This window comes from Hyperolius riggenbachi, chromosome 8, assembly GCF_040937935.1.
Source record: "Hyperolius riggenbachi isolate aHypRig1 chromosome 8, aHypRig1.pri, whole genome shotgun sequence".
In the NCBI taxonomy this organism is placed as follows: domain Eukaryota; kingdom Metazoa; phylum Chordata; class Amphibia; order Anura; family Hyperoliidae; genus Hyperolius; species Hyperolius riggenbachi.
Genome location: NC_090653.1, coordinates 247,168,432 through 247,189,919, shown reverse-complemented (window position 1 = coordinate 247,189,919; position 21,488 = coordinate 247,168,432). Strand labels below are relative to the sequence as shown.

At 44.1% G+C, this 21,488-nt stretch overlaps 1 protein-coding gene across 4 annotated transcripts in view; it reads left to right on the top strand.

Moving 5' to 3' along the window:
- Nucleotides 1-13,223, top strand: part of SPTAN1 (spectrin alpha, non-erythrocytic 1) — a 115,009-nt gene extending 101,786 nt beyond the window's left edge. For all 4 annotated transcript variants that reach the window (XM_068248529.1, XM_068248528.1, XM_068248527.1 and 1 more), the window contains 14 exons: nt 655-787; nt 873-971; nt 1,052-1,211; nt 2,977-3,053; nt 3,137-3,346; nt 3,474-3,770; nt 3,912-4,024; nt 4,257-4,274; nt 8,499-8,553; nt 9,642-9,838; nt 11,073-11,126; nt 11,212-11,358; nt 11,444-11,591; nt 12,930-13,223. In XM_068248529.1, the coding sequence (XP_068104630.1) occupies nt 655-787; nt 873-971; nt 1,052-1,211; nt 2,977-3,053; nt 3,137-3,346; nt 3,474-3,770; nt 3,912-4,024; nt 4,257-4,274; nt 8,499-8,553; nt 9,642-9,838; nt 11,073-11,126; nt 11,212-11,358; nt 11,444-11,591; nt 12,930-13,055 (1,834 nt within the window). In that variant the 3' untranslated portion in view covers nt 13,056-13,223. The remainder of the gene's footprint in view (nt 1-654; nt 788-872; nt 972-1,051; nt 1,212-2,976; nt 3,054-3,136; nt 3,347-3,473; nt 3,771-3,911; nt 4,025-4,256; nt 4,275-8,498; nt 8,554-9,641; nt 9,839-11,072; nt 11,127-11,211; nt 11,359-11,443; nt 11,592-12,929) is intronic.
- Nucleotides 13,224-21,488: the final 8,265 nt, after the last annotated feature.

The following is a 21,488-nucleotide window of genomic DNA, read 5'->3' as shown; positions in this document are numbered from 1 at the left end:
ATACCCACCACCGACGCCGATTGGCGTTAGGCGGTCAGGAGGGGGTTAAAAGGAAATAAATATGGCAGCCTCCTTATCACTTTCCCCTTGGGGTAACTTTAAGATTTATATCCAATGCACAAAACTTAAACTTGTGCATTATGCTTAATATGCTCTTATAAAAAAAAACACAAGGCTTTAAACATAGGCCTCAATTCACTAAGATCATGCTGGAGATAATAAGGCAAGAGAAAACTTACCTCCACATAGTGAGAGAGTTATCTTATCTCTTCATTCCTTAAGTTACCTCCTCTGTAGTTAATTTACCTCCTTTGTAGTTAAGTTACCTCCTCTGTAGTTATTTTCACATGCAGTTAATAAACAGCCTGTCTTTAACTCTGGAGTTATTTTAAGGATTGAAGAGTTACCTTAAAGACAGAAGAGTTAACTTTAGGTTTGCCTGAGGTAAAATGTTTCCTGAATACTACATGCCTTATCACCATGGTGACCACTCTAGAAGAGTTATTAAAGACAGGAGATAAGCTTAGTGAATTGAGGCCATTGTCTCTAATATTAAGAAATTTATCAAAAGGCACTCAAGTATATAATCAACAATATTTCAGGTAATATGTTTTGCTGTTTGGTTTGAAAAATAATAATGGTTTGTTAATATAGGGGTCAGAGGTTGGAGGAATCTCTAGAATACCAACAGTTTGTTGCCAATGTGGAAGAAGAGGAAGCTTGGATCAATGAGAAGATGACCCTGGTTGCCAGTGAGGACTATGGAGATACTCTGGCAGCCATCCAGGTGAGAAAACTACTATCTGTGATTGTGTTGCAATATTTTTATAGTCAAGGAAAAGGCCAACGTTGCTGTGACTTCTTGTACTCAGGGATTACTGAAGAAGCACGAGGCGTTTGAGACGGACTTCACTGTACACAAGGACAGAGTTCACGATGTCTGTGCTAATGGAGAAGACCTCATCCAGAAGGTGAGACCAGTTCAGACTTGTAAGATCCTGAGGGGAGAAGCGGTTTGCCTCTCAAACTTACATTATCTCTGCCCTTTCAGAATAACCATCATGTGGACAACATCAGTGCCAAAATGCAAGGCCTTAGAGGGAAAGTGGCCGAGCTTGAGAAGGCAGCTGCCCAGCGCAAGGCCAAACTTGATGAAAACTCTGCATTCCTGCAGTTCAACTGGAAGGCAGATGTGGTGGAATCCTGGATTGGTGAGGATGTTCTCTATTCGATCAGGCTCTGTTGCTTTATCCAGATCACAGAATTTCAATGATTGCTTATATAGAATGTAATCTCCATGTCAGTTTCATTTTGTTGGTTAATTGATCTGTGAAGGTGACCATACTGTTCAATGTTTTCAATAGATTAGACATTAGATTGGAAAATAAATTATAATGGTGGTCACTAATGATCCAGTCTTACCATTTTTATGTAATATAAGGGATTACCTCAATTATCCATTCAATATATTCACTCAATTTTTCTTCTACTACATAGATTTGGAAAAAGTGGATGAAAAAAGATTGGATCTTTATTGGCCACCTTTAATCTAATGAAACTCAACATGAACTGAGGCATTTTTCAGTCAACATCCCTATCGAAATATCAGTTGCACGTAGATTGAAAATGCGAGTTCCATAATCAATCCTGCTGGGGACATGGGGGGGGGGGGGGGGGGGGCTGGGTTGTAGTCTTCAGGCAGCAGAAACCCATAATTTGTAACAGCGCAGAGTGGAACATATCAATATTGCTATCTTATTTGTGCATTATCACATGCTTGTGTGTGTTGAGCTTCCTCGGTGGACGGAGTAGTCAGTGCATGCTCAGTGGACTTTTCACTTAAAAACGTTCTGTAACAAAAAATTCTCCCTCTGGGAGATGCTTGCCTCAGGAGGGGGAAGCCTTAGGGTCCCAATGAGGCTTCCCCGCCCTATATAGCCTGGGGGAATTCCAGCGCTGGCTCCCCCAAATCTTCCTCGACGACGCCTGACGAATACTGACAATATTTAGTGCAGTAGTGGCTCTTCCTTTGGTGCTAAGGCTGAAATAGCCATGTCTGATCGGTCCGCTCTACTGTGCAGAAGGATTACACCTGCGTAGTAGAGCAGATACGATCGGGCTCGGCTATTTCTGCCTTAGCCTGAACAAAGAGCCGCTACTGCGCCTGCGAGGTAGGTAAATATTTACCTTGCTGCTGTTCAGGACGGAGGAGGACTGGGGAAGCCTCGTTAGGATCCAGAGGCTTCCCCTTCCCGAGATAAGTATCCCCCAGAGGGGTTTTTTTGGTTACAAGTTTTCTCTAACCCCCTTGGCGGTATTTCCCAAATGTAGCTCAGGGTTACTTTTTCTTTGCAATTAGCGGTAACCCTGAGCTAAACTCATGGACACCACTAGGAGAGCTGCTTGCAAAGTGCGCAGCAGAGCTCTAAGGATCACTCCCTGCTATCCAGCCATGTGTCCTCCCGGGGCCCCATCACTATGCCATGACGACAGAAGGCGATCTCAGCATAGAGCACCCTCTGGAGGGCAGGAGGAAGACTTGCAACATGTGGTGACTGATCTTTGGGCTCCACTGCACACTCTGTGCAGGGGATGGGGGATCACTGGGGCGACCCATACCCAATGGGGGTGAGCATTATCCTAACTACCTATACTAAGGGGGGGAGCACTCTCTGACTACCTGCACTGGGGGGGGGGGCTCTCTAACTACTTATAATGGGGGGAGCACTACTTGACTAACTAAACGAGCGGCACTGCCTGGCTACTTTTAAAAGGGGGAAGAGTGGCACTGTCTGCCTACCTGTACTTTGTGGGCCTCACTGGCTATCTCTACGAGGGGGGGGCTTCACTGAGGAAGCTACTCAAATTTGTAATGAAATGTCTTGTATAATACTCTTAACTCCAGTTGAATTACACTAGATGAATATTGTGTAGTTTTTATCTTTTGCTAGAATTTCCTATGTGTTTGGTCTTCAGGTGAGAAGGAGAACAGCCTGAAGACTGATGATTATGGCAGAGATCTCTCCTCTGTGCAGACGTTGCTTACTAAGCAGGTGGGTGGGACCTCGCTGAATGTGTTGATCCTTTGAAATTCTTCTATTTTGTTCGTACTAAATCATTTCCTTATTGACCTTAGGAAACCTTTGATGCTGGACTCCAGGCCTTCCAGCAGGAAGGCATCACCAACATCACTGCCCTGAAAGACCAGCTGTTGGCGGCCAAGCACGTGCAGTCCAGGGCCATTGAGACTCGCCATGCCTCCCTGATGAAGCGCTGGAACCAATTGCTGGATAATTCTGCTGCTCGTAAGAAGAAGCTTCTGGAGGCCCAAGAGCATTACAGAAAGGTGAGCTTCAAAAAAACTGCTACTGCTCTTTCTCTGAAACTGAGACGGAAATGGGAGAAGAGTTCATAGGTAGTCTGGAAACCTATTTAAAGACCACTGGCTGATCAGACCATTTTTCCTGTCCTAGGTTGAAGATTTATTCCTGACATTCGCCAAGAAGGCTTCTGCCTTCAACAGCTGGTTTGAAAATGCTGAAGAGGACCTGACGGATCCAGTCCGCTGTAATTCCCTGGAGGAGATCAAGGCTCTGCGTGAAGCACACGATGCATTCCGAAATTCCCTCAGCTCCGCGCAGACAGACTTCAACCAACTAGCCGAATTGGATCGACAGATCAAGGGTTACCGGGTGGCTTCCAACCCATACACCTGGTTCACCATGGAGGCTTTGGAGGAGACATGGCGCAACCTACAAAAGATCATAAAGGTAATGGCAAGAAGGCTTCTGTTTTCATGAGTAGAAGTGTCCGAGATGGCTTTCACTGTGTCTTTATCATGAGGTTTGTAAAATGTTCTGAGCTTACAACGTGGCTTTTACCCAATTACTTTTTGAATTTTTCCATAATAGGAACGTGAACTGGAGTTGCAGAAGGAACAACGAAGGCAGGAGGAGAACGATAAATTGCGCCAGGAGTTTGCCCAACATGCCAATGCATTCCACCAGTGGATCCAGGAGACCAGGTTGCTTATCTTTCCTCCAGCAGGACCTCTGCCTTTTTTTGCTGCATCGTGTTTGTCCACCTGAGTCTTTGTAAAGTTTCATCCTGTACTTTATCTCCTCAATTACCCATAATTTGACACATTTTATTGTTTTATGAATTGAATCTGTGATGCTGCAATTGTTTTTTTTCTCACTTTTGTGTGTTCTTTTTCCACGTTTCTCTGCTGCTACCTCACTTGCCTCTGTCCATAGGACCTATCTTCTGGACGGGTTAGTATTCTTATATTGTGTGATGTCATAAATGTGTGCTAAGTGTACTGCTTGTTTCTTCATTGTAGTTTTAATTCTGGAGACTGCCATTGATCTTCTGAAACGTTCTTTCTATGCCAATCACCTGGAACAATGATTGAACTCAGGTCCACTGGTGTACTTGAGTTAGTTATTAGTTGGGGTTAGGTGAAATCGTTGAGTTGAAACTAAAGCTAACCTGTCTACAGATATATTTATTAAAGAAGGCTGCAAAGAGGTGAAAGGTCGTAGTTAGTGTTTTGGCAGTTTGAAGGGAATCAGTTCATGCTACAGTAATTGATTATTAAAAAAAAATTCTACATCATGGTTACAGCCTGGTATATAGCAGTTTGAGAAGGTCATCAATGGTAACCTCCTTATTTCTTTATCAGGTTTGCTGCATACTCATTTTGGAGATACTTTTTTGTATTTTGTCTTCTACAGTACTTGGAAAGTGACCCGTTCTGGGTGCTGCTAGTACAGGGCTGGGCAAACTACAGCCTGGGGGCCCTATCTGGCCCTTTAGTGTATTCAGTTGATTGCTCTCCACCCTCCCTGCCAAGTTGCGTGCAGTGAGTAATCAGTTTAACTCACCCATTCATACTTTCCAGCACCATGGCCATGGCGGTGTCGTCATGTGACCTGCCATCAGTGCGTGCCAGTGCGTACTATGAAGGTGCTGTGGCCATGGAGATCACTGCTGGAGGTTGCTATTGGGTGAGTTAAACCTATCATGGCACACTGCTCGCAACTCTGAAAGGAGGTGAGGAATGCGACCCGCATGCGGAAGAAGTTTTCCCACCCCTGTGCAAGTATCTGAAAAGGTAGTCTAAGAATGTGGCTTTCTGGGAATGGTAGCTTATTTCAAGCAATCTCTGCCTAGTTAACAAGCTGCTTTTCAGATAAGGTAGGTGATGACCTCGTCGGTGCAAGCCCGCACCGACAGCTGCATTGCAGATGCTAAGACAGTCTAGCGGTGGTAACATAGTAGGCTGTACTTAGACAACCAAATGACATAGTGCATGCATCTCTTGTAAAGAGATGAAGAGACGTGTGCAGTACCAGTATGTATTACTAGATGCTGCCCAAGAACCTATAAAGAAGATCTTTTCTTTCTGATATGTAAACATCCTTCCTGGCAAGCGGCTTACAACTCCCCACCCATCACAGTCAACAGCACTCATTCAACTGTAATTGGGGTTTTAGCTTAAAATCGAGCCATCGTACAGTGCTCTGGGTTCGGTTGAGTTGCATTCATTCATGACTGAATAAACTATTTTAGAATGCATTAACTAAGATAGTTCAGCTTTGGCCAGAAGGTAATTTAGATAGGTAGCGTCCTTTGACAACAGCACATATGAGTTGAGAGAGGTAGGCACTAGCCATAGAGCTCTGGCTATCCAGAGAAATAGTCTCTCTAAACAATCTAATTATTTACCTAATTTTGATCTATTTTTTTAATCCTTAACAAGTAATGTAAATCAATAGCTTCCCTACCTAAAAGTAGACTTCTAGCATGGTATACAGTATAAACTCATTATAGCAAACTCTGATATAGTAAAACTTTAGGCATAGTAAACTAAATGTCCATGTCCCAGCCAAGCACCACTGCAAGAAAAATAGACTCAATTATTGACCGAAATAAAATTCAGTACTATGGCATACTTTACGTGCTTTGACCATTTTTGATACTGTATAAACCTCTGATCTAGTAACTACTTTGCCAGGTCCCTTGGAGTTTACTATAAAGGGATTCTATTGTACAGCCTTCTGCATCAGATCCAACTAGAGTACAAAGCTGTAAGAAAACCTTATACCAGGAGGAGAAGCTTGGGAGGGCACGCCATATACCTTACCAATTGATTGTACTGGGGGGTGCATAAGACATGTTGATTGAGCAGTCTAAGCAGCTTGTGAACCAGAGGAGACTGTGCTAACGTGGATAAACAGGAAATTCAGAGCGCATGAATTATATTTCTTAGCTCTGAAGTGCTATTGCTGTCTAATGTAAGGTTTTTAATTGTGGGTATGGATGGGCATGATCTATGCAGTGTAAAAGGCAATGACGTCGTGCTGTATCCTTACACTGATCAGCTTGCTGTATTTTCATGGAGGATGCTGCGCATTGCCTTTTGCACTTCCTGTTAATGTGCCATAGAGATAAGCTGTCCTGGTGTTGGGATGTTTTGGTGATCTCCTCTGAAGGGATGCAGGTTTTTGGATCTTTGGGTATCTTAACAATCCTCTTCCCATCCTTTTACCTGGGTGGATTCTGTAGCGTGGCGGTTGTGGCTTTCTGTTATCCTGATTTGTAATTCTGGGAGTGTGGACAATTCACGACTGGGTCTCTCTCCTTTAGCATAGCCTATCGCAGAGTCATACGTGTGTATCAGTATGAAGTTGGGGATGATCTGTCTGGAAGGTTTTTTTCTTCTTCTTTATTCCTTTTTATTCCACTGGTTTTCTGTGGCACTATGTGATGCAATAACTAACACACTGCTGAGGTACAGAGCAAAGGACGGCTGTGAATGCGTTCCCTGCTTCCCCTGCACCGCTGGTAACTGCAGGATTCCGCAGTTCAATCCTTGTTCCCCTGAAACCACAACATCTTTATACATTGTAAATCTTCTCAATGTTAGGACGACCCTTATATAAAGTGTACATAAGGTGTCACTAACTTAGAAAAGTAAATACTTAGGAGAGGGAAGGAACTGGATCCTGATGAGGCTTCCCTCTCTGTCCTCTGGTCTTGTTGCCAAGTGCGGACCCTTTCAGAGATTACAGACAAAGGATTATTGGTAATTACATTGGGGCTTTGCTCTTCTTCAGGCACAAGTGCAGCCATACTGCACCTGCACAGTATGTACTCTGTGACATGTGTTAACATGCCCCAAAGTAATCTGTTTTATGAGGTTGCACAAACTGAGATACCCACTGAGATTTCTCACTATGGACCTCTTTTTCAGCTTTTTCATCTAACTTTAAGTTTTGAGGGAGGGATGTGGACCTAAGAATTTAAGAAATTAGATCACTAGAATGGGAATCACTAGGTGGTTTATCTCTTACCGTTGGCCAAAAACTGACCTTTCAAGTACCAGCTTAGTGTGAAGATGGTGCAGAGCTTTGACTCTGGCAGCCAACACTGCGAACAGCTGTTCTCAGAAATACTGTCACTGCCAAGATAAAGTAAACACTTTAGGCAGGAGCTCTAGGAGATCTCACCACTAGGGTCTTCAAAAATGTAAGATTATTCAGCTGCTGTCTACCCTTAAACAAATTATCTCATCATTGGTAGGCTGTCCTTTATACTTAATTTCTTTCACTTGTGTGGCCGTCACTTTCACCTGCGTACCACTGACCAGATCAAAGTTGCACAGGCTGTTGTGTGGACTCCCTAATCTCCACGTGTTGCACAGTATGTATATTTAGGCACAGGTTTGCGTCATGCAGTGGCTTGTTCGGATTCGCTGAATGATGTAGCTGAGCGGCTGTGGTGTGTTGGCAGTAGGAATGGGCAATGAGATGCAAATAATTTTGGCTTGCGTGCCAATTGAGAATAGCCTGTATTTGGCCCAGAGCTGGTATTTGAATCTCAGTGACCATCATCTAGTAAGCAGGACTGAGGGGCTCTTTGTCTTGTTAGACCCCTTTCATGAGCGCTGGGTTCATTGGTTGTGCACTAACACTATGGTGTGGCTCCTTATGTAGAGGCTTATAGGAGGTCCTCCTACACTGGGCTTGGGGTGTGGTGGCAGATTGGCATGGGGCCTGTTCTTGTGAAGTCTACCTTGATGTGAAATTAATGGGAAGCACAGCATGACCCGAATCAGTTTACACAACAATGGACCAGCAATCTTACTCAGGTTCTCACTACATGGTATGCATACCCCGGGGGTACTTGGATTGACTTAGAGGTTCAGGCATCCCCAGGGCCCAACTATTATAGTAAGTTTTGAGATAAAAAAAATGATAAATCAGTCAGACTATAATTAATAAAAAGCACTGAGGAAAACCTCTATACACAATAAGTTACTTCTAACATATGTGTTTAGGGGTAACAGAGGTGACTTAACCTATAGTATTAGTAGGGGTACTTACTATAATGTTGAGGAACATGGTCTTGGAATAACTGTGCGCCATTAACTTCAAGCCCCAGGTAGACAGAAGTCTATCCTTTGTCTGTCAATGACTGATTTCTCTGCGCAGGTCATGCATGGTGGAAGAATCTGGAACGCTGGAATCACAACTGGAAGCCACCAAGGTTCATAATCTATATTAACTCTAATGAAAGTAAAGGAATAAATGTATGTTATTTTTCAGAAGTTAGCTGTGGGATTGTACACCAACACAAGTGGTCGTCTCCCTGTGACACTGTGTGACTCTGAGCATTATCAAAAAAAAGAAAGATCCATGAGGCGGGCTCTATGGGGGGATAGTAGTATTTGAATACCACTGTGAGCTGTCCAGGGCACTGCTACATGAGTCCTGTAACCCTCCCCCCAGACCCCCTCCTTCCTTTATTTTTAGGTGTGTCCTTCAGAGAGGGGGGGGGGGGGCTTATCAGCTCCCAGCATGACTAGTGCTGCACGTAGTACCTTTGCCAGCATGTCACTGGGGAGCGGCTAAATACATAAAGGGAAAGAGACCGTAATGAATGGGATGCATTGCTAACTGATGTTTGCCAAATATACAAATTATCAAAGACAAAAATATGCTTTGTGAAAGTGAACCTGAAGTAAAAATGTGGACAGTCAAACAAATTGCGTTAACCATAAAAAAAAAAAATCCACAAACACAGAAAGTAGAAAAAAATGTATACGTGTAAAAAACGCTGGGAAATTTGGGCACAGGGTACTGCCGAAAAAAGGCTCACCCTGCTCCTGCAAAAGTCCCGGCAGTGTGAACTAATATTCCCCCTCCAGGCCACAGTGCACTCCTTGGGTAAGATGTAACTTGGCTGCCAACTATTGCTGGCGGCTGAATTAACCATGTTTTTTTTTTGTAATTTGGGCTCCGTCTTGACACTGCCCAAATTACTGAGCACAGCTGTAGCCGTAATTCATATTAAGGCATATGGCTGTGCCCCAAATTTCCAGCCCAGTTTTGCCTCATTCTAAAAAAAAAATAGCCCTCCAGTCACCAGATTCCCTAGACAAGTGTTAATTAGTTGTAGTTCAGCAGGCAAGTATTTCGTCGATTGATGCGGAGTTGCGGACATTACAAGATTGCACAGACTATTTGATAAATGAGCTCCACTTGGGTTTCCATGATCTGTGATTGTTCTGTTTAGCATATGCCACGCCTCTTTGCTTCTTATTGGCTGACTTTTTTTCCCCCTTCCCACCTCAGAGAAAGCACCAGGAGATCCGGGCAATGAGGAGCCAGCTGAAAAAGATAGAAGATCTGGGAGCGGCTATGGAAGAAGCACTAATATTGGACAATAAATACACAGAACACAGTACGGTGGGGTTGGCACAACAGTGGGACCAATTGGATCAGCTGGGCATGAGAATGCAGCACAACCTCGAACAGCAGATCCAAGCCAGGTAATTCGAGATGGCAGAAAATGAGACTGATTAGACATCCCGTGTTTTGGCACAGCTGAAATCCTTATTTCACATAAAGTTGCCCATTTACGGTACAATTGCACAAATGATTGGCTGATACAATCGCTGCGATCTATCAAGAAACAATTGTTCCGGCCCACAAACATGGAAGAAACGCATAATCCAGTTGTGCCCAGTGGAATATATTTGAACAATAGATCGACAGAACGATTGGACAGGAGATTGTACAATTAATGGGTTCCTTTGTGCTAGCTACACGCCATACAATTTTGTGTTAGATAGATGGTTCGATTATTTCCAACATGTCCGATCTTATTTTCGATCGTTTTTCTGATAGATTTCTCATAGCATTGAATGGAAAGAGATAAGAAAAGATAACCGAATCGGAAATTGATCGGACAGAAAATCGACCGAAAAAGCGCATTGTGTGTACCCAGCATTAGGCCCAGTCCAGAAAATATACGAGCTCAGTACATGGTTCAGTGAGATGCATATTCCTGTTTCCATGCAAATTGTGTGCAATTCAGAATTGGGCCAATGAAATGCACTTGTTGATTTTGGTTTGCCCCAGTTCCAAGTTGCATACACTTTCTATTAAATATGACCATTTCTAGAGGTCAGCATAGCGGTCACCAAAGCGTTTCACCCCCATTCAAGCCCTATCGCCATACTGTCAACTTCTGCCTTGAAGTGTAACTGCAGTATCTTGTAGGTGGATAATAAACAGAAGAAAAATCCCTTTGGGTCATGTGATATGGGTCTATTTGGGTTATGTGGTCAGGATTGGTTCCCACTTGTTACAAAAACGTACTCCTTGGGTACATTTCTGCAAGCACTGCTTGGCGCATGAAGCAGATCCTTACAGGAGTCCAGTGCTATAATTCTGCCTGTCCATTCACCACTTGCCCAGCATCTCCTACCGCATGTAGCATGATTACATGCGACATGAGGAGAGTGAGGTGCCAGCAGAAGCAGGTGATAGAACAGCCACGTAAGAAGGGGGCTTAGTCCGTGGGCAGGGGCTTAATTCATTCTGGGGTGGGGCTTAATCTAGGAGAATGGCGCCCCCCAGGACCAATGGCACTTCAGGCACTGGTCTGGAAAACCTTTGTATAAAAAATGGCCCTGAAGTGAAGCATCCACTTCTGTGATCAAATCTAATGAAATATAACAGATTTGTTTTTTGAGCATATATTTTTTTTTTTTCCTCCAGAAACACAACAGGTGTCACAGAAGAAGCGCTTAAAGAGTTCAGCATGATGTTCAAGTGAGTATTTCCCCATACTGTGCATTCAGTCAGCAGCTGCTGTGACTTGTGGCGTACAAATATTGACCTTTTTCTCACCTCTCAGACACTTCGACAAAGATAAGTCTGGCCGTCTGAACCACCAGGAGTTCAAGTCTTGTTTGAGGTCCCTGGGATACGATCTTCCGATGGTGGAGGAAGGGGAGCCAGATCCGGAGTTTGAGACCATCCTAGACATCGTAGATCCCAACAGGTAGTATTTGCTGGAAGATCACATGATCACTTCAGTAGACTTTTTGAAGCTCTGTTTGACCTTTTGTTTTTCTTTTCCTTGGCAGAGATGGGCATGTCTCCTTACAAGAATACATGGCATTCATGATCAGCAGGGAGACCGAAAACGTCAAGTCCAGCGAGGAGATTGAAAGTGCATTCCGAGCGCTCAGCACTGAGCAGAAACCATACGTCACAAAGGAGGAACTCTATCAGGTACGGGTCAAGAGAACCTCCTATTTCCAGGGGTTGGTTATGGTTGAAATTTTTCTGGGGACCAAAGATAATACTCCCAAATAGACTCAGCATTGTAATTATATGATGGATGCATTTTCTATTATTATTGAACCAGGAAACATTACAGTCTTCTCCCCCTGTTAATCATGTAATGGACAAAGTTTAACTCCCTTAGTACCAAAGGAAAACAAAACCCTTTAAGGATTAGAGCTCTTGTTACAATTCTAACAGTGTCATCACTGTGATTGGCTCACTGTGATCACAGGGTCAGGAGCCGAAGAAAAATACTTAATACAGTACTTGAATTGGTGATCTTAAGGCAATTGGAAATGGATTTAATATAGTTGTAAGTTGGCTTACCCATTAGATGGTGTTTACCTCTTGTTGCTTGCACACGTATAGTGCAGTTGGCCTCACTGCCAATGCTGTCATCTGTAATGCTCTACACAACTCCATTTCATATTCCTGAACTACTATATTGCATTGATGTGAACAGCTGCTATGGTTAATGATGATTCCATCCGTAGATGGGGTTAATTAGATCCTTGGTGTATTTGGACTTTAGGGTGGTTAAAATGGATTTCTGGGTCATGTTGCAAGTTATATGCATTAAAGTAAGCCTAAGACGACAAAGTATTAATTCAGACTGATCGCTCCCTCGCCGTCATTCCAGGCTGCCTGGATCCTCCGCTAGGTGGCCTGGTCATTCTTCCAGTCGGAGCATACTGCGCATGCGCGGTCCAGCCGTGCGCCCCATTGCGCAACTGTCGCCAGGAGCATACTTTGCTGGTGCAGAATGTGCTCCCAGCCACGGGAGCGTGGCCGGACTGTGCCTGCGTCGGCTGGTGCATTTACCAGACCGCCTAGCATGGGATCCTAATGGCCTGGGAAGACTGAGATGTAGCAATCAGCTGAAGGGGGCTGGAGGAATGTAATACTGACCCTGGCATGTTGCCCCAGTATGTACAGTACAACATGTGCTAATGCTGATACTAACAGCAGTGTGCACTGAACCCGATTTTTAAAATGTTCTCTTTCTCCTAAAGCCTGCCCTCTGCTTTTCCCTCATGTAAATTATCCCTCTGCACTCCTTGTTCACCCCGTGCAGATCGCTATCAGCACCTGGACTAGCCAGGAATTTATTTTACTGTAGTGCTAATAATAAATCTCGCATCTGAAATGGGGTGAGGTTCAAGAATGCATTGTGCTTTTATTGGAGGTTTGGGAGTGAATTTTGCTTTTGATTAGAGTGTCAAACTAGAACATGAGATGAAAATGACACATTTTGAGTTATTGTTGTGTTTTTGTTTTTTGCAGAACCTATCCCGCGAACAGGCCGATTACTGCATCTCGCACATGAAGCCGTACATGGACAGTAAGGGCCGCGAGCTGCCCTCCGCATACGATTACGTGGAATTTACCCGCTCGCTATTCGTGAACTGACGTAGCCAAATTAAAGCCCTTGCTTATGCTTGCTGACTTTGGCTGTGCATGTCCCCTCTCGTCCCACGTCACCCGTACACCCCACTGTGTTGTCTTTGTTTTAGCTTTGGGTCTAGCCATCTGAAGAAGCAATATGAGCAGTGTGCTTTAATAAACGCTAAATATTCAGTCTGGTGATTTGTGTTTTTATCATGTCTGATTTAGAAATTAGGGTTCAAGATGAACAGGTTCCATGCGCCCTGCGTGGCTGCAGCTCTTAAAGGACAACTGAAGTGAAAGGGATATGAAGGCTGCCGCATTTATTACCTTTTAATCAATACACATTGCCTGGCTGTCCTGGTAATCCTCTTCCACTAATACTTGTAGGCATAGACCCTGAAAGAGCATGCCTATCAGATGTTTGACTTATCAGAAGAACTGCCAGGGAACTGGTACTGTTTAAAAGGAAATAAATATGGCAGCTTCCATATCCCTCTCACTTCAGGTGTCCTTTAACCATTTTCAGTCTGACAGGAGTAAAGTGGTATATAAAGGCTTGTTTTCATTTCAATATTCCGTTGCACTTGAAACCAGAAAATAGAAGCCTCCCATTAAGACCAATGGGAGTTATCTTATATAATCAAGTAAAAGCCTAATTCAGCATAAAAACATGTGCTGAAAAGTTACCCCCACGTCGTAGGCCCCGTTCACACTTGCGGTTTTGTCAAAACCGCACCGGATGTCCAGACCGCACCGGAGCCGGACCGGACCTGATCCGCACGGTTCCTATCCGGATCCGGTCCGGATCCGGTCCGTTTGCATCCGGTTTCCGTGCGGTGTGAACACGGTTGCGGTCCGGATCCGGTTTCTTAAGGAGATACCATCCTGTAAATACCTGGGGTCTGGGAGGTCAGCAGAAGGGTCTGGGGTCATTGTTGGAGACAGGTGGACGTGTGGAGACCATCCGTGGATACAGAGACTGCAGTTGGGACCATGGATCCAGGCATTTTTTACTCGTAAAACTGGGAATTCTCTCCTTCCTGTTGTTCGCCTCCTCGTTATCAGACATCAGACATGTTGCTGCCAAAACGAGCTCCAGCATGAAATCGCTGCTGCCCCACTCTTTGAACGCTGGGCCCATGTGGTCCCCATCCAAAATGCATAGGAAGTGGGGTAGAACGTCCGGTTTTTGTAGCCAGTGTGTTGTGCGCTCTCCGGCTCTCATTGCTTTGTATTGGCCGGATGGTGCAGTCCGGCTCCGCTCCGGATACGGCTGCCGGAGGAGCCGGACCAAAAAATAGCGCATGTTGGAACGGACGCCGGAGTCCGGATCCGGTCCGGATCCGGTCCGGCTCCGGTCCGGCAGAACGGACGCATGTGAACGGACGCATAGGCTTTCATTGCTATTGCCGTGCGTCCGTTCCGTCCGTTCTGCAAGCGGTCCGGCTCCGGCACGGCGATTCCGGACGGCCACCGCTAATGTGAACCGGGCCTTATATGTGAGTCAGTGGAGCAGAACGGATGGTTGAGCAGTTTTGTTACTAGCAGAAAAGTGTAAGGATCTTGCACTAGTGATCTCTTGCCAGTTGACTCCCTGCTGTGTCTGTGCCCCCATCCCCTACAACATGGTGTGCGGAGTATGCTGCTCAAGACTACCTGTGTCTCCTGGCTTGTGGAGTGGAGCAGGCAAGCAACGTGTCAGCGGTGCAATGATCAGAGATTCCTCATGTGTGGCAATTGCTGTGTCTCATATCTATAACCCTATCTAGTGGCGTCTTGAGACACAGCTGTATCACCCTTGGGGCACATCTGGCTATGGGCAGGGGGGTTGACTGGTACTGGGAGCACACCTCCCTACTGTGGAGAGAGTTTATACGTGAGTCAATCACCTTTCCTTGGTTTCTGAGGGAAAAGTGGGTACCTTGACTTATACGCGGGTCGGCTTATATGCAAGCAGGGATAGGCTTCCGAGTAGTGAAGCACTAGAATTTTCAGAGTTCTAATGAAGATTAAATTACTCAATGTGTGGCGCGGGATGGGGGGGGGGGTTAAGTTACCCAGAAGTCCCGATCCTGTGCATCTCATTGATGTCATACGTGACCAATGGGACGCGTTCCACCAATCAGTACCGCACGTCAGTGCAGTAGTGAGTGGTGTAATGCGTCCCATAGGTCGCGTATGGCATCAATGAGACTCATAGGATCAGACTTCTGGGTAAGTTAACCCCCCCCCCATCCCGCGGTCACACTTGAGTAATTAACATTCATTAGAATTCCAAAATGCTAGTACTTCACTACTCGGAAGCCCATGCCTATATGCAAGTATAAACGGTAATTCTATTTGCAGAAAGCAAAACTTGAATTACATGCAGTTTTCTAGAATACCTTAGTCTAAATCAGGTGTTGGCAAACTATGGCCCGTGGGCCCACTTGGCCATTTCATCTGACCCGCCAGTGCAGGGATGGATTGTGTGCCCCCCAGCAGGTGAACTGGCTCACGGTGCTCAACAGACACCGTGCCAGTTCACTGGCCGCAGATGAGTGGTGATGCTCTCTCAAGTGCTTACTCGTGATTCAAATGAGCTTTAATTGCTCACTTCCTCCAAGCTGGAAGGAGGAAGTGCGCCTTGGTGAGGCTTGCAATGCGACCAATAGGACACATGCAAGCTGTTGGAACACAGGAAGGATGGCGGAATTATGGGTAAATAACCCATTCTCATCCAGCCGCTCAGCTGCAGCAATTAAAGCTCATTTGAATCACAAGTAAGCACTCATGATTACTCATGACATCACTACAGCTGACCTGTTACAGGCTGCAGGTGTCTTTGTGGCAGAAGGGCTACAAGAAAATGGCGTCTGAAGGCCAGCACTGGAGCCTATTTGTGTCTCAAGTGCTGGGCTCCGGCTGCCATTTTCCTATAGCCCTGCCCTGATGCAAATGAAAGACCTGCTGTTCTGGAGCTGCTCTGTCCAGGTCATCTATCCACCACTATTTCGCTCTGGTCAAAGTTGCCAAAATCCTTACACCTGCCAATTTTTCCTGTGTCCAACACATCGCCTGCAAGAAGAGACAACATGCATCCCATCCTTTGACAAGAGCCATTGTAACAAGACTGTTTTTTTTTTTTACATGACCTGTCAGTGATTATGTTGGGGTTGATTGGTGTATTTTGTTGTAGGTTGTTAGGCCTCTTTCACAGTGGGACGTTGCGTTTGATGCGACGTTAAGGTCGCATAACGTGCCCCCAATGCAACGTATTGAAAGACTATAACTTGGACGTTATTTAGCCCTGCATTTGGTGCGCCGTTTTTGTCGCACAGTGATGGAACGAAAACAGCGCATGCATTACATTTAAAAAAAAAACCTTACTGAGCATGTGCAACACACATAACGCAGCAAATGTATTGCTAAACGCACAGCATGCAGCACTTTCTAAATATTGCTGCACGTTACACACAACGCAACGTGTGCACTGTGAATGTCACAGAGGCTTTGTATTGCTGTGCGTTAGTCTGCATTACAAAATTTTCTACCGTGCGACTTTAACGTCGCACTGTGAAAGAGGCCTTAAAGAGACACTGAAGTGAAAAAAAAAAATGATTTGTATGTGTAGTACAGCTAAGAAATAAAACATTAAGATCAGATACATCAGTCTAATTGTTTCCAGTACAGGAAGAGTTAAACTCCAGTTGTTATCTCTATGCAAAAAAAGCAATTAAGCTCTGCTACTTTCAAAGTCCTGGAGAGGGCTGTTATCTGACTTTTATTATCTCAAGTGTTATTGAACTATTTACTTTTTCTCTGCTAGAGGAGAGGTCATTAGTTCACAGACTGCTCTGAAAGAATCATTTTGAATGCTGAGTGTTGTGTAATCTGCACATATTATAGAATGATGCAATGTTAGAAAAAACACTATATACCTGAAACTAAAAATATGAGAATATTTTCTTTGCTGCTAAACTTCTAGTAATTATTCATAGTACACAACCAATTCATTATATCATATATTTTTTTTCCGCTTCAGTGTCTCTTTAAAGGACCACTATTGCAAAAAAAGTAAATTGTAAATACATACAAAGAAGTAGGTTTCTACCAGAGCAAAATGAGGCCTAAATTTTCTTCTACAGTCCTGTTGTTTACAGTAGGTAGTAGAAATCTGGCAGAACCGACAGGTTTTGACTAGTCGATCTCTGTGGGGGATTCTCAGCATGGCCTTTATAAAGATGTTCCTTGAAAAGTATTTATACAAAGATGCTGGCCAGCCTCCCTGCCCACTCTAAACTTTTTCGGCTATTGGATGGTGCAACTGCCATTTATTACGTGCTTTTGAAAATAAATAAAACCCTGAGAATCACCCAAGAGGAGATGGGCTAGTCCAAAACTTGTCACTTTTACTACTTACTGTGACCGCAAAATAGGAGAAAAGTAATTGTCTAAATTTACTCTGGAAAAACATGCTTCTTATTTGTACACTTTTATATGTATTTAAAATTTGTGAGGACATCTACGGGGAAACATTAGAAGCCCCAGGTAAGTTCAACTTTTTTTTTCCTACCCCCCCTTTAGTAGTCCTTTAAAAAGCCAGGAGTTTGTAACCTTGAATAGCCACTGACCAACAGCTTCCTGCGTCCAGAACGCCACTGCTACCACCGACTAATCATTTTAGCTGTTTTGTGACAAGACAGGTCAAACAAAGCCAGATTTATTCTTTACCCGCCCTAGGCCAATTTTCTTATTGTTCCCTTCAGTATGCAGCAGCCCCCTCTCACTCTTCCATGTGTGACATCCAGGTACAGCAGCTGCTTCTCTTTTGATACAGACCCCTTCTATGTGTTGCTTCCCATCTGCAGCCCTCTCTTCCATGCCCACCCATCTTAGGCCCAATATGTATATGGCCAATAGTAAAAACTAGGGAGGATCAGTGAGATGCAAATGTCTCCCTGCATTCAAATTTTATGTAACGGTTATGCACACTTAAACATAGACCAATAAAATTGACAGGAAGTTGTTGGTTGGTTATTGATTGGTTCAATTTCAAATTGCATATAATCCACATGAAACTTGAATGCAAGGAGAAAATTTTCATCTCAATATCCCTATTCATTAAAGGACTTACGAGGTCAAAATACGAAATTTTGATGATTACCTGTTTCATATTTGATTCCACGGGCGAGTTCCTCAGTGCCCTCCGTTCAAATGCGCCGCAAAAGTATCCTTTTTATTTCCCCCATGCTACGACCCGACCCCACTGTACAGGTCGTCTCCTATTCCCCACGCAAGATGGCCGCTGCTAAGACCCGCGGCTGCGCAGTATGCATGGCGGAGAGTGCGGCTGGGCAACTCTCCGCCTTTGCCCAGCCGCGTACTCGCTGACAGCGTCGTCCTAGATGTGTCAGCGTCCGTGTGGGGGGGGCGCGGCCTCACATGCACTACTAGCAGAGATGTGAGCGTGCCTGCTGACACACTAGGAGGACGCTGACTTGCGTGGGGAATAGGAGACGACCTGTACAGTGGGGTCGGATCGTAGCATGGGGGAAATAAAAAGGATACTTTTGCGGCGCATTTGAACGGAGGGCACTGAGGAACTCGCCCGTGGAATCAAATATGAAACAGGTAATCATCAAAATTTCGTATTTTGACCTCGTAAGTCCTTTAACAAAGTTAAAGGACATCTGAGGTGAAAATAAACTGATGAGAAAAACAATTGTATCTATCCTCCATCTCCTCCTAAAAAATTACCTTTTTAGATATTCAACAGTTTTATTTTATATTTAGCCTTCTTGGCGGTAATCTCGAGCTGAGCTCGGGGTAAGCCGCCGCGGAGGATTTCTCAGGCCCTGCTGGGCCGATTTTCATAATTTTTTTTTTTTTTTTAGAACAAGCAGCAAGCACTTTGCTTGCTGCGTGTTCGGGTGGATCGCCGCCGATGCGCCCGCTACCCACCGCGATACAGGCCCCCCCAGCATACCCCTTGCGCAGCCTGGCCAATCGCTGCCAGGCTGCGCTATGGAGGTGGATCGGGACTCCCTGTGACGTTACTCCGTCCGTTTAGAACAGGATTTTCGGATGGACTTGATCGCCGCCGGCGATCGGAGGGTTGGGAAGGAGGCCGCAGGGAGGGGGGAAATCACGTAGCTAGCGCTAGGCTAGCTACATGATTAAAAAAAAAATTAGGCTTAAAAAAACCTCCCGTGGCCGCGCAGCCGCAGAACAATTGACTGACAGGAGGGTTAAATCTAGTTTTTACTGCTTCATGGTCTCTGCTCAATGACACCTTCTTTGTAGTATACCAGAGCTCAAATCTATGAATTATTGACACTTTATTTCTTTCCTGCTCTCAGAAGCCATTTAATGACAGGAAAGTGTTTTATGGCTGTAATTACTTATCACTGAGGGTTATGCTATAGTCTGACCCAGTCCAAACAGTTTCCGACCTGGGCACAAACTGTCACTTGTATACTTGATGTTTAACTCTTTCAGACAGAAATAAAAAGGAACACAGCCTAGTTATTTGTGTGCTTGGCACTGTACATACACATGTCTATCTCATGTCACCTCTGTTGCCCTTTAAGAGGCCATGACTTGCCTTTACTAGCATTATTGTCACCATAAAAATCAAATTTCAACAACTGGTCTGAGTGCATTAAGTGATAAAGATGCTAATCCTGCATTCAAAACTTGCAAAACTTTTTCTGCTGTTATGATTTGGAGTTATCACATGCACTGGCCCTTTAGTAGTCCATGCCAAACAGTTGCATGCTGTTTTTTTTTTATCTGATATATTCCTCTTCTTCCATTTATTTCCCTGTCTAGCTGCTTATCTGAAACCCTTCTGCTTACAAGCAAGGCTGAGGTGACTCAGCAAATGGAGAAGAAAAAAAAGACAGTGCAGTCCCTAGTACACACCTCAGTGGGAGTGTCTGAAGACTCTGGGAGGAGAGCAGCTAATGAAAATGCAATTAGCAAGAGAAGGGAGGGGAGGATATGATGTCAGCATTAGCTTGGCAAGATGGCCACTGCCTAGAATAGGATTTTCTGCTTTTCCTTTATAAAATTCACAGGAATCAGTACGTGGATAGCACAATACATCTGTTATGCAAGTAGAAGTAGTATTTATCTACTTGTATATGTGTTTTTAATTTCTAGGTTAGCATGGTTGTCACTTTTTCTTTAATACCTTGATGAAGGTGTTCTATTGTAGCATTGAAACAGTGTAACATGGGAATACAAGCAATTCTCCAGCATGGAAGGATTGATGCAAAACTGTTTCTGGAAAGCCAGTTTATCTGGTCATATTTCCTCCGTTCATTCCTGTAAAAGAACGCTTCTATTGCATAACAGGACTAACCAGAACCACCCACATAGATTTTGCTTATGGTGACAATTTTTTTTTCTGTAACAAATATGTGTGGAATCTGCTTCCAGGAAAAGCAAACCCGAGGTGACAAACAAGATAATTGTATGTGTTCTAATACTGCTAAATAGAACATTAGAAACAAAGAACTGTATCAAATCTCTTTATATGCAAGGTATACTTCACAGCAGCTGCTATTGGAGCTTGAAAGATGCTGCTGGCCTGGCTTGGAGTTCAGAGCTACAGATGAGCTCAAAACAAATACTGTATTTCATAAAGGGTTTAAATTTAACATAAAAGGGAGAGATAACATATTTATACTTAGGGTCATAGCACTTACATTTTATTACAGTATAAGGTTTCATATTTACATTAAAAGCTTAGGTTCAGTATTGCATATTGTACATGTTAACAACTTTTGCTAAAGACCGGATATAACACACACCAATGTTACACAAACCATTCATCACTTCAAGATTATGAATAAAATACCATTTCAGTCAGAAGCTACTGCTTGATGCCACGGCAACAAGTATATAGGACTTCACAAGATACTCATCTGTTTGTTATTAGTTCAGTGCTTAGGGCTCTTTCACATTAGGGCAGATTTTCTGCGTTTTCAACGCAAAGGGTAAAGTTTGCGTTACCCAAGGTGAAATGAAAGTCCATAGACTTTCATTTTAGCTTTCACATATAACGCAGCCTTTTTGTGCATTGCGTTACACTGCACCCAGGCGCAGTTTTTCGGCCGACGCTAGCTTTATGCGTTACAATGTTAGTCAATGTAAAACGCACACTATGTTTTTAATCCGGTAACGCAGGCAATCAGTCCCAGAATGCAACAGAGGAACAATGTAGAAAGTTGACAACTAAAAGAAAAAAAAATTACCTGCATTGAAAACGGATTAAAAACGCACACTCGCTGCAGTGCAACGCATATCAAAAACGCATTAAAACGCATACAACAAAACATATGCTTTGAGCGTTCTCTAACGCAAGCTCTGATGTGAAAAAGCCCCAAACCTCTGCACAAGTCAGGAAGTAAAATTCTAGCATACTATTGAGATAACTGCAATGGTGGATTTTATTCTACAGAAACG